The 12,968-nt window shown below is 44.4% G+C and overlaps 1 protein-coding gene across 1 annotated transcript; it reads left to right on the forward strand.

Moving 5' to 3' along the window:
* The first annotated feature begins 538 nt into the window (after nucleotides 1–538).
* Nucleotides 539–9,972, forward strand: LOC147973394 (O-fucosyltransferase 6-like). Its single transcript, XM_087524975.1, has 4 exons — nucleotides 539–654; nucleotides 755–843; nucleotides 9,333–9,378; nucleotides 9,903–9,972. The coding sequence occupies exons 1-4, from the start codon at nucleotides 539–541 to the stop codon at nucleotides 9,970–9,972; spliced, it is 321 nt and encodes a 106-aa protein (XP_087381101.1).
* The last annotated feature ends 2,996 nt before the right edge of the window (nucleotides 9,973–12,968 follow it).

Genomic DNA, 12,968 nt, shown 5'->3' on the forward strand with positions numbered 1-12,968 from the left:
TAATAAAACTATGAATACTCTATCTTGACTTGGTGTAAAGATGAATCCCCTGCCGTGTAACATTTCTCTGTTAATCTCTCCCTCATGTTTTCTGTTGGTTTAGTTAAAAAAATTGACCGCGACAGTATTTTTTTAAATGCTGCAGAAAAACTTCAATATGATAGATACCACAGTAACTTAAACAACAATATTTTTTAAGCCAAACACTTGAAAGTATGTAGTACTATGGCTTTTTCCAGAAACCACAAAACACATGTTAGAGCTTGTATTCTCTTGCAATATTTTTAAACCATTAGTAATCTTCAGTCAGACTATGAAAATTATAGGCTAATTCGATGAACAGTTTGGCACCTCCTGAGTATAGTAGTGTGTAAGGATGTGGCAAAGCTTGCAGTCTGAGGTCTCTGCAATTTTTATTTTGAAAGTGAGTAAGCTTAGGAGTGTCTCGTCATGTTTCACAGCTAACTATGTAGTAGCTACGTGTGTTTCCTGATTACATATTATGATATTCTCATAACTATGCCCATTATCCTGATTAATGTGTGCTTCTTCTCAGATAATTGATGTTGTTGTTGCTGCACGTATTTTAAATGCAACACTCGTTGTTCCCAAATTGGACCAAACCTCCTTCTGGAAAGCAGCAGGTTTTTTCAAGTACCTGCAATTTCTTATCCTAGTCTTCTAGGTCTGCTCATCTTTTTAAGAAGACTGAAAGATGTTTCTTGTGTTTATACCATTTCTCTGCACTCTGCAGTGACTTTGCTGAAATTTTTAACGCCGACTGGTTCATCTCATTTCTATCAAAGGATGTAAGGATTGTGAATGGGCTTCCAAAGATAGGAGGTAAACTGTGGGCTCCTATTCCTGAAAAACTTCAAAATTACTTTGCTTCCAAACGCACACAAGCTTTCTGTGAAGTAGAGTTTCTCTGTTGGCTTTTGAACCATTAGCTATTGCCATGGATGTTTACTGTACACCTTGTTTTCAGCATCACTACGATTTCCAGCGACTACTTGCAATGTTCCATGTAGGGTTAAGTATTAATATCTGGTACAGATTAAGGGGAGTTTCACCACCTTTATTCTGAGATACAAGTTTTTTTTAACTGAAATTAATTTGTAATGGGATCGAAGGGAGTTAATATTGCTACTAAATATTTAATGGTTTGCTACTAAATATTGAACCGTCCAGCCTAAGGCAGTGAAGCCACCGCCCTTAACGGTTTGCCCATCTGTACCATTAATCCAGTGGGATATACTCTGGTTGCTTTGCCCATCTGTACCGTCAATTATCGAAGAACCAATGGCCACATTTCATTGTTGATTAACAATGACTAACTTAACTTGAGATGCAAATAACCAATTGGTGTAACTGGAGTTCTAATACCAAAGATAGTCTCGGTCATGATCAAGCAACCAAAGTTATTCTGCATAAGGGAAATAAATAAATAGTAAAATAATAATAACATTGACTGTGCATGCTTTGGGGCCGCATCATAAATATTTATATAATGTAGAACACTCCAGTGGAGTCTAGTTTTACAACAATGGAGTGACCCAGGCAGTGTGCATTATTTGTACAAGAAAACAAAGCCGAGTTTAGATGTTGTAGATGATTGATTACAAAACAACAAAAGAATAATATACATAAGCAAACCAACAAAATGGAAAATAATGTCACATACAGCAAAACTTGGCAACTTGCAAAGTCTCAAATTTGAGGCAATATTATTAAATCACGCCTTGTAGTATAAACATAATAAAGTTCAATTGCTAACATCGAAATATAGAGATCTGTACAAGAACATTGAAAGCACCAAATTATCTGTAGCATAAGAGTAAATCCTCTGTCATATCTAAGAGCGGACTTTAGCCTGTAAGGACTTCCTTATAGACGATGTTCTTCATCGAGGTCTGTAAGGACAAGACAGGTCTTTTTCGCTTCTTAGATTTACCGCTTTGCTTCTTGGCATTCTCCTTCTCCTTCTCCTTCTCAATGAGGATCTTTATATTTTTCTTCGCGGTGGCTCGAGACAATGCGACATAGAGTTGACCATGAGAGAACACCGGATTAGGTAGGTACACGCCAACAATCGGAATCGTCTATCCTTGAGCCTTGTTAATCGTCATAGCAAAGCTAAGCCTTACAAGAAATTGCTTCCTCTTGAACTTGAATGGAAACATGTCGTTGTCAGAAGGGCATAGGGGTATTCGAGGAGGGAATACCCTCCTACCTGCGTGTTGTCCGATCACTATTTCTGCGTCGATGGCGTTCCTCTCGAAACCTCGCACCACAAGCCTCGTCCCTTTACACAGACCATTAGCCGGATCAATGTTCCTCAAAAGTATGACATGGCAGTTGAGCTTCAGTTTGAGTGCATGCGGAGGCAGACCGTTGGGAGTCAATCCATTTAGGAACTCGGGAGCATAGTAGCCATACGGGTCGTCTTCTGCACTGTCAAAGCTATGGTAGATTACTTCTTCTCCCCAAAAACGCTCTACCATGCGTATGTTTATCTTGTCGACGTTGTCGTTCATGGTGGAGAGGATTGCGCGTGAAGTCATGTAATTCGGATCAGACATGTTCTCATCTAGTCTTGGGAACACATGGTCAATCAGCTTCTCCAGGTCGGCACCCTCGCCTGTAGACGGCACACAAATATCTTCAGGGAGTCGTATGTTTCCTTGATCGTCAACTTCCTCGGTGCCATTGCCTACCCTTAGCAAGTAATCCGCAAACCAGTTGTCATTATGAGCCCTCATGTTGGTGATGAGCCTTAGCTGGCGCATACCCTTCCAGAGGTGTGAACTTCGGAGGGTTGCATCGATTATCTGACCCCGGGACCTCCTCCTGACGACCGGAAGCACCTGTCTGAAGTCCCTGCCAAACACAACAGTTTTTCCTCCAAAGGGTCGGTCCCGTCTTCCCATGATGTCACGCATGCTGTTGTCCAATGCCTCGACCGCCTGTCGCTTAGTCATGGTGGCCTCATCCCATAGTATCAATGAGGCCATCCTCAGTAGCTTGGCGGTACCACTCTGCTTCGTGAAGGTGCATGAGGCGCCATCATCGCAGCTCAACGGGATCTTGAACCTCGAGTGGGCAGTCCTGCCTCCAGGCATGATAGAAGCGGCGACGCCTGACGTCGCGGTAGCGATAGAGATGCTTCCCTCGCTTCGAACCTTGGCGAGCAGCGCCCTGTACAGGAAGGTCTTCCCTGTACCTCCCGGGCCATCAACAAAGAACACACCCCATCACCGTGTTCAACAGAAGCTAGTATCTCATCGTATGCAACCCTCTTCTCTGAGTTTAGCGACGAAGCCAATTTAGTGTCGTTGATGTCAAAATCAACGTTGGATTCCTCGATCACTTCTCTGGCCCCGCCCTCGGTTGGGTCGAACGCTTCGTCAATGCATCGAAGAGCGAAATCAGCTATGTCTTTGCCCATGGACTGCAACATACCCCTAATGTCAAGCAACACCATCTGTTCCACCTCAATCGGGCACGTGTGTGATCGCCGATAGTCATCAGACACAGGCTCGAAGTGCCTATCCCATAAACCACGCACGTCGCCTGGCTCACAGTGCACCAAAATTGTTGCAAAGAGCCTCCTGAGCGAACATGGCATCGCCCACTGCTCTGCCTCGGTAAGACAGTCGTCGAGCGTGTTATCTGCCTCGATGAGTCCCAACCTTTCGGCAGCCTCTCTAAAGCTCCCGCATAGCCTACCGTCCTCGGTGAGAAGGTCCTCATAGGATGTCTTGCCAGCAACATGGTTTAGCAGCACACGCAGATAGTATCGCTCCCCCTCTGCAGGATTGGCAGACACAATTCGACCTATCTGATAACGCTCCACCTGCTCTTTCCAATACTTCTTACCCTTCTGCCATGTGAACCTTCCAGGAAAATCCTTGTACAATATATTCCTAGCCCACGGGTGGTTTTGGTTAGCTTTGAAATACTCTGTCAACATGGATTTGGAAGCATTCTTAGAGGCGACTACATCGGTCAAGTGAGCTTGCTCATTGAATGCCACCCTGTGCATATTCGGGAGATGAAGAGGCAACTGTAGGACAGGCGGTTCATTGGCACACAAGGGGAAGACAAATATCCTTCACATCGCCTCTGGAGGAGTAACCCACCTCGCGTCTACGTATCTTTTGATCTCATCAATATTACCATCGGCGTCGGGCTGGTCGATGCTGAAAGAAGCCCTATCATGGCCCTTGTATATGTACTTGTAAAGGTATTTGACGGCCTTTATGCTAGAGCAAACCTCAACGTTGATGTGGCAATTGAACATCTGCAGAAGGTAAGGGTTATACGGCACAACCCATCTGTTGTCCAACATTTTACTCCAGACCTTAGCCTGCCGACCATTATCTCGACGACGATAAACTGGGTATGAGTCCTTGCCCTGTGCTGTGTTTTCATTGAACGGCCGCGGGTATCTGCACTTGCACTCGTTCTGTTGCATGCACACATTTTTTGGGTTGAGAGCACCGCATGGTCCGTGCATCATATGTTTCACCACCAAGGCGTGGAGTTCAGGATAGTTCTGCTTGTCTGGGAGCTCGGCAGAAATGAGCCGGTCGTACTGCTCTGGAATGACAAGCTTATAGGCAGAATCCATGATCAACAAAAAGTGTGCATGGGGGAGGCCCCTCTTCTGGAACTCGACTACGTATACATGCGCGACAACAACACCCAGGATATTCTTCTTGAACAACATCTCTTTCATAGCCTCTAGCTTGCCATGGAACACACGAGCCACAAGATCAGGTCGGTCTTGCGCTGTTTGGCCAGGAAACAACTCATTCGTTATCTCTTCCCAGTTAGGGTTGCAGGTCATGGTCAAGAAGATGTCAGGCTTCCCGTAGGTATGGACAATTGCCATGGCATCCATATGTCTCCGCTTCATGTCGCGGTCGCCACCTGGGTACGTTCCAGGGAGCACTATCCTTACTCCAACAGCGCTTGCCCGGGTCTCCCCAGATGTAATTGCATCAACAACTCCTTTATACAGGTCGGCACGGATCTTTGTCTGGTTCTTCCTGTACCATTTCAACCTACAACTCTCAATCTTGATGTACATGTCCACCCCCCATTGCTGGAGCAATCGTGCTCCACAGAGTATGGGATTGAATATCCCAGGTCGTGTCTGGAGCATGTAACAGTAGTAGTCTCTCACCGAGACGCATAACCTCTGCACATGGATGAGTAACACGGACATTAGGATTCATATGAGAAGTATACAATTCATCTAAACGACAGAATACGCATAAGGCTTACCTGCATCGTCATCATCATCATCATCATCATCACGCCTACCTCTTGGTTGTTGCACAACCGGCCAAGGGACATCACGTTTAGGAAGTTTCGGGTGCCAACCAAGCTCCCCCCTTGGGTAGAAGAGTGGGTAAGAGAGCGGGTCATACGAGCCAGCCGTCACATGTATACTGTGCCTCTGGTTGTCATTCCCGCAAAGTGTAATCTTACGGTCGAACCTCTTCACTAGGTCAGTGCCCTCCACCCAAATTGCAGCGACCTCAGATGACAGAGGTCTATTATACTTCCGTTGGTCTAGTCTCTGGTCAGTGTTGAGGTCTATCATGTAATCGTCGAGGTTGTCCCTGTGCGCACCCAAACTCCTAAACTGCTGGGAGTACGGGTTTTCCCTGAGTATGTCCACTAACTTTCTGACGACATCCTGGTCTAATTGCTCGGTGGCAGCCTTGCGATGGGTTAGGCCTGGGTCGTCGTCGTAGAAGTACAACTATAGATGCTCTGGACGTGATGTTGGCCCGAAGGAATGAACGTTGTGGTAGATGGTGCCGTGCGCCCGGAACGTGTACACCCCAGACTTCATGTTTGTGTAGCTTTCATCAAGGCTGACGCCGAGGGTTGTGAAGGAGAAGTGGCCGTTGAAGAACCATATGTTCTCCCGAAAATGCCTTGAGTCCGCATCCATGCTAGACCAAAGCCTCATTAGCTCCGGGATGGGCTCCGGTTGCTTCAGCTGGATCTGCCCACTGCGACAGCAGAATCCCGGGGCCTCGGACACAACTTCTTGGCCTTGCAGTGATCGCAATTTGCAGCGTGCTTCAGTATGTGTGTGTGGTCTGGGAGGTTTGAGTAGACATAGTCCAATGGATCATGGTCGACATAGGTATTGTGACATGAGTCTTCCAATTTGTCGTGCTCCATGTCATCAGCATCTGAGCCTGTAAACAATGGCTTATAATTAGTGTGATATTCCCAACGGGTGGATGTTGCTCAAGTGGGTGTACATACCTTCACCAGCAAACAGGTAATACTCATCGTCAAAGAGGCTGTCAGGGTTGACATCCTCATTCATGAGACGACTAAGGTAAGCGTCCATGTCGTCTGCTCAGGTGCGAAACCAATAAATGAGGGTTCAGTCTCAAGGGACGCAAGGAGAGTAAGGATGGGAGTGTTACGTTCACTTCTGATCGTGTACTCCGGCGTGCTAGATGAGGTCGAGTTATCGTGTGCTTCAACTACGACAGGTTGTCTGATCTCGGTCATTTCCGGTTTGGAGATGGAACTGACGGTTTGGGTCTTCACCCTACCTGCAAACCCTTCATTACGGCGATCTAGTAGAGCATTCCTCTCACCATGTGGTACATGCGTACATGTTTTTTGCTTGCCAATATTCTCCTGACGCTTCTTCACCGCCATACTGCCCTTGCAAGCTCGCTCTCTCGTCCTACGCCGGGCTCTGGACTCATGACTCTGCTCGTCCACTCCATTATCCGCTATTGTTACCGGATCACTGGTTTGCTGGTCGGCACTTTGTAGGTGCTCATTGATTTCGATGATGTCGCCATCTATAGCACCATCACCGAAGGTTTTGCTTAGGTATGCACCTACAACATTATCGAATCATTGTAAATATCTGCTTAGGTATGCACCTACATGATGAAACAAGATGGTTGATAGGATAACTACCATCGGTTTTGGTGTTGCGAATGTATGTGGGGACAGCATTGACGGTAGGAGCATGTTCTATTTGTTCACTGTATTGTTGCACGAGGGTTGAAAGTGTGAGAGTCGGACAATGTGCATGAGGGTTGGACAATGTGCTAGTTAGATCTGGACGTGGCATTGCGATCGATTTAGCACACGGGGTGTTTTTCTTTGCAGCATACTTTGCCTTTCTCTTTGCACTTGACTCCCCCTCTCATCCGGAGTCATGGTTTTAGGGTGTTGCATGCGCCATTCTTGCAGCTTCTGATTTTTTTGTTGAAGATCGATCGTTCCGTCACCCACTTTTTTCCGATAACTTGCTCGCCTCCGCGCGTTTCTCTGCTCAATTTGCTCGTTTGTTAAGACACCGGATGTGAGTGTAGTGGAAGGAGGCAATACTGCATCATCATGTGACAATGATGTATTGCTCGACCTAGTTGGGTTGGCTGGTAATACAGCAACGTGAAAACATAATCAGAACTTCATTGGTCAATAAGAATGAAGCTAGTAGAATATCAACAAATATCAATATCGACAATACGAAGTTTGTTTCATCTGTTGTTTTATTTTTGAAGGTTGGACAAAGATTCAAATGGTTGAGTTGAATGAAAAATATATTAACCATATATTCTGAAACAGAGCGGTTATGCAATATAATTGCAGTGCTGAAACAGAAAACATTCTAACCTGATACCGTAAGGGCAGGCAGATTTTCATGTAGATGCTTGACGGTGGCCTCATCTTTTTTATTTCGATAAGTAGCTCGCCTCCAAGCTTTTATCTCTTCCCTTTTATCGTCAAGGTCCACAGAGGATGTTTTATACCCATTAGTGATATCACCGAGAGCGGGCCTATGAACATTTTGCACATCTGCTTGTATATTGAAGGTGGTACACTCGTCATTTATCTTCCGATAATAACCTTATAGTTTGCAACAAAGGGCCTATATATATCATCGTACTGTTGAAACATACTATATTCATACCTGATATCGCAAGGGCAGGCAGATTTTCATGTAGATGCTTGACGGCGGCGTCCTCTTTTTTCTTCCGATAAGTAGCTCGCCTCCGAGCTTTTAGCTGCTCCTTTTTTTCGTCAAGGTCCACAGAGGTTGGTTGATACCCATTAGTGATATCACCGAGAGGGGCCCGGAAAACATTTTGCACAACTGCTTCCCGTACAACGGTAACCTCATCATCTTTCTTCCGATAAGCTGCCCGCCTCTGCGTGTTTATTATCTCCCTCTTTTCCTCGTTATGTTTCATGCTAGCTAGTTAATTGTCATTGAAGGAGCAACATGTGAGACTTGTCGAACCAAAAAAGCATGATGTATTAATTGTTTACCGTATTGATTAAAAACAAACATTCATACGAGACATTGTAAGGGAAGTTTGAATGTCACCATGGAGCTTGACCGCATCATCCTCTTTTTTCTTCCGATAAGCAGCTCGTCTCCTGGCATTTATCTGCTCCCTTTTTTCGTCAGACAATTTACCTTTCATAGTTTGTTTGGCGACATTCACTCCAGATGTTGTAGTCATGTAATCGGATGTTGCATCGGACACGGGTAAAACTTGTAAGGCATCACGTATTGGCGCATTAATCCCCACATGTCTTCCTCCATGTATATGGGACGCATCTTCAGCTACTGGAACAACACAAAAGCCATAAACTGGGTTAATACCCCTGTAAGCATGATATACGGTTTACATAGAAATGCCGCCGTCAGTTAATACCATTTGAACTTTGTGCTACATCTGTGGCACAAACTTGTGTGAGACAACTGGGAGGCACAAACGAAGGTTCATTACATTTTGCGGGGCTGTCTGTTTGATGTAAAAATAACAGTTATTGGACAGAACGAGTTAGTGTAGTGCTAACTGAAGAGCGTCAATTAAGCATTTTATGTTTAATACTCACCTGTAATCAGATGGGAAGGTCGTTGAACATTTGTGCTATCACCATTAGTCGGTTGGGGAAGAACCAGTTGTTCGGTTTGTTCAAGTATCCTCCGTTCTGAAGGATGTTCGTAAAACCGTGGGTATAATTGATCACATTAAAAGCATAAAATTATGATTACTATATCCGCACAAACTCATACCTGGACTACTTGGGTAAATCTCATCAACATTTGCCCCCTCCATCTGATCTGCAACGACTTCATTACTCATCAGCAAAGCAGCGCGGGATAGTGCTTGACATATACAGCAAGATTTATAGACGAAGTTATACCTGGAGATACATCTGACAGTCGTTTGTTCCGCTGCTTTGCTTTGTTGATTCCCCATATGTACCTATGAATTGACAGCAAAAAATAGAGATTTACTGCTGGTTTAATGCAGGTTGCTATTCATCAGATCGTGCCAAAGTACTTCAAGATGGCTACTGGTTTGTGATCTGATTTTTTGAATGGACTTTCCTATATATGATATTGCAAATAGGTAAGTATAGATTGCCAATGGTTGCTGAAGAGCACAAACACTTGATGTGTGTATAGTACGCACACTTATTGAAATTTCAGTACTTCATATATAGACTTTGGTTGTCACCATTTTCAGTAGGGATTTTGCTTAGTTACTTCATATAGACTTCATATAACTTAACTGTTTGCATTCAGTACTTCATATACACTTCATATGAAATTTCAGTACTCCACATAGACTTCATATAACTTACCTGTCTGCATACAGTTTTCTGGTCAGACTGAGTTTCCTATGGAAGTATACTAAGCACACCTGATGTTCACACCTGATTTTGCTTAGGTACTTGCATGAATTACTTACCTGTTTGCATTCAGTTTTCTGGGAAACCAGATTTTCCTCTTGAAGTATAATAAGCACACCTGATTTTCCTCTTAAAGTATACATTCAGTTTTCTAGGTAACCTGAATTACATCTCCTGTCATTTTCCAGCACAAGAGATCTACCCCAGCACCGCTTCCCCATCTCTGGTGGTTCCTTTGGCTTCCTCCATGGCTGCTGAGAAGATGGGTCACCAATTTGCACCACTGTACCTCATGGCCAATTTGCACCAGCATTAACAAGGTCGCAGCCGAGGCCGTCCGTCGTCGTGCCAGGCTCAATTTGGAGGACACCAAGGGCCGTATACCTATTGATCTTCTCTCTTGCCCTGTATCACAGGCTAATGGGGATTCTCCCAATTCAGGTAGCATGCCTCTCTTCTGTTTCGTACGACAACTAATTTGTCTATAATTCTTTAGGATGCGCTTACAAATCCTCCTTACCTTTTCCCATTTTAGTTGCAACGGAAGTCTTCAGTTGGGGAAGTGGATCAAACTATCAACTGGGAACTGGCAATGCCCACATATTAGATTCTGCATGACTGCTTATCTCTGAATATCCGGATGTCCAAGACGACCAACATTGTGCCAGGCTAAAGTTTATGGCGTCCTGAGATGTAATCCATCAGGAGCCGTTTTGATCGACTAAAGTTTATTACGTCCAGGTCATGACACAAACACATGTGTAGACCCGCCTTGTTTTGATCGTCTAAAGTTTACTACGTCCAACTCCCGGATGAGACCTAGGCAGCATACCTGAGATTTAAAGCGCACTGCCCTCGGAGGGCGGCGACGGCGTCTCCCGGAGTTCGGCGGCGGCGGCGATCCCGAACGTCGGCGGCGACAGGGGATCAAACCGCCCCGACCTGGAGACGCGGATCAAACCGCCCTGCCCTGGAGATGCGGCGGCGGCGTCTCCCCTCGGACGGCGGCTTAGGTACGAATCAAAGTTTGTCCGTGGTCGGCCGCAAGGGTCGGCGGCAGGGAGATCGTAGACGGGGCGGCAGCGAAGGACGTCGTACGTACTGGAGGGACTTCGATGTCTTGTAGGGACGGGAATCGTGAGGGTTTTATTGGTGCGTTTGCGGGGGGAGGGGAGCAGCGGAGACGAAAAAAAACCAGCGAAAAAAAATGGTTGAAAGTGGTGGGACGAAAATAAACCGTACTATTCAACCAACTCGTCCATTAGGAGTAGAGATTAGTAGGATGACGGATTGATCGAGTGGCTGACGCTCTAGGTGCCCAGGCACCTAGTATATATAAGAACTGTCTTTTGAACATGCTTTGTCGCGCCTGATATTTATTCAGTGACTGATTTATGAACATGCTTTTGGCATAAGTAACTTTTGAAGATTGCTTAACTCAGCATTTTGAATATGGAAGGAGAAAGTTGACACTGTTAACATGAACGTAAATCAAGCAAGATCCATTATACTTTCCTCAGGTGTTGTTTTCTACAGCAGTGGTCAATCACTATCAAATTACATTATTAAATCTTATCAGTCAATCGCCTCTCCTAAATCCAGAGAAACTTCTGCCCCGGAATATAGATTGAAACTAATGGTGATTGCATTTTTCTCATGATCTCAATTGATCTTTTTTATTTTGGACATTTTAAGAAGTGCTATAAGTTTCACTTTTTCCAACAAAAAAAAAACACGCGGCTGTTTCCTATATTCTAGATTGACATTTATACTTTTTGTGTAGCCTACAAATGAAAATTTCTTGGTCTGAAAGTTTACAAATTCATTGTGTCCTTTTTGTGACAAGATAGAATTGTATCATTCTTTTGTTTTCTTCAAGGAGTCAGTTTTGAGCTTGAGCATCATCATCATCATTAAAGGAAGTCGGCGTGAAGTTGTCCAAATTCTCCCCAAGCATTGAAGGTGTTGAGTCATCAGGTCTATGTTGGCTCTTTTTTTGTTATTCTCCTGTTTGAGCTGATGATGTTGTGGTGGTACAACTAACATCCTTGCCAAAAACTTGAGCTGCACTTTCAACTGCAGTCCTAGCTCCTTTTCGTGTAGCAAGATCCTAAGCTGCACTTGAGTCTTGAAACTTGACAGTCTTCGTGTTTCCTGCAAATACGTATCATGCATGCATGATAGTTTAGGGCGTCATGCAAAGCTACAAACATGCATGTCAAATGGGCCACATGCATGTAAAATGTGTTTACGCTGGTTTCCTGCAAGTACAATACATAATATGTGAAACGTATTTATGATGCGTGCTACTATGGGTAAATGTCACATGCATGTCAAATGTGTTTTGTGCAAGAACTGCACGCTCTATCAGGAATTTCCTGAAAAACCAATATTCTAGTCAAGTATATAAAAAAGGAAGGAGCATTCCGTTTTTGAATCGCATAGTTACCATACAAATTATTGCACTGAATGATCGAACTTGACATGCTTATAGTTAAGTTCAGATTACATACCCTTGACAATTCTGTTCAGAACAGTGAGGGGCACTGAAGAATGGGATAGCAATCAGGTTTTCTTAATTACAGTAGAATCATGTTACAATTTGCCTACAGTCCTAACAGGAATAGGACAATTACTTTTCACACACAAAACATGAATAGGACAAGTACAATTATCTTACTATTTTTCTAACTAAAAAAGGTTACAAGTTCACTTTAGGACATCCAGTTGTTTTGTTCTTTCAGAACATTATATCTATAATATCTAAATAGTTCATCCCCACTATTTTTATTTCTCTTGACATGCAGCCTATCCACATCATCAAATAGACCCCACATGATTTTATACTCAATTCTATATCACCTATTCTGATTTTCCCACGCTCTGATCCATTTATTTCCATGAAAGAACTCTGTCGCTAACATTGGGCCGTATACCCGCATGACTCTCAATCTTCTGGAACTGACGCAGGCTTCCGAAGAGACATGAATTGATCGTGGGAATTCAACAAGACATGATCTCCACGTCGCATCAGGATCTCTGCAAATCTTGGATGATGCAGAAGGGGTAGGGAGGAGGAGGATAGAGAAGGAGAAGCGTCGGCGAGTAAGAGGTAGGAGGACCGCATCTCGGAGCTCCCCAAAGAGACTGTACTGCCGCTCAAGTCAGCCATCCGCACCGGCGCGCAAGGGGTGGGAGGACCGAATCTCAGAGCTCCCCATTGTCCTGCGCTGCCACTCAAGTCGCGATCTGCA

This window comes from Triticum urartu, chromosome 5A (assembly GCF_056163025.1).
Source record: "Triticum urartu cultivar PI428250 chromosome 5A, HENAU_Tu73, whole genome shotgun sequence".
NCBI classification, from domain to species: domain Eukaryota; kingdom Viridiplantae; phylum Streptophyta; class Magnoliopsida; order Poales; family Poaceae; genus Triticum; species Triticum urartu.

Excerpts from the sequence above, each read along its gene's own strand:
- LOC147973394 (XM_087524975.1), top strand. The coding sequence starts at position 539 with ATGTGTGCTTCTTCTCAGATAATTGATGTTGTTGTTGCTGCACGTATT. Across the intron at positions 655-754 it reads AAAGCAGCAGGTTTTTTCAA|TGACTTTGCTGAAATTTTTA; the intron begins GTACCTGCAATT and ends TGCACTCTGCAG. Across the intron at positions 9,379-9,902 it reads GTACTTCAAGATGGCTACTG|CACAAGAGATCTACCCCAGC; the intron begins GTTTGTGATCTG and ends GTCATTTTCCAG.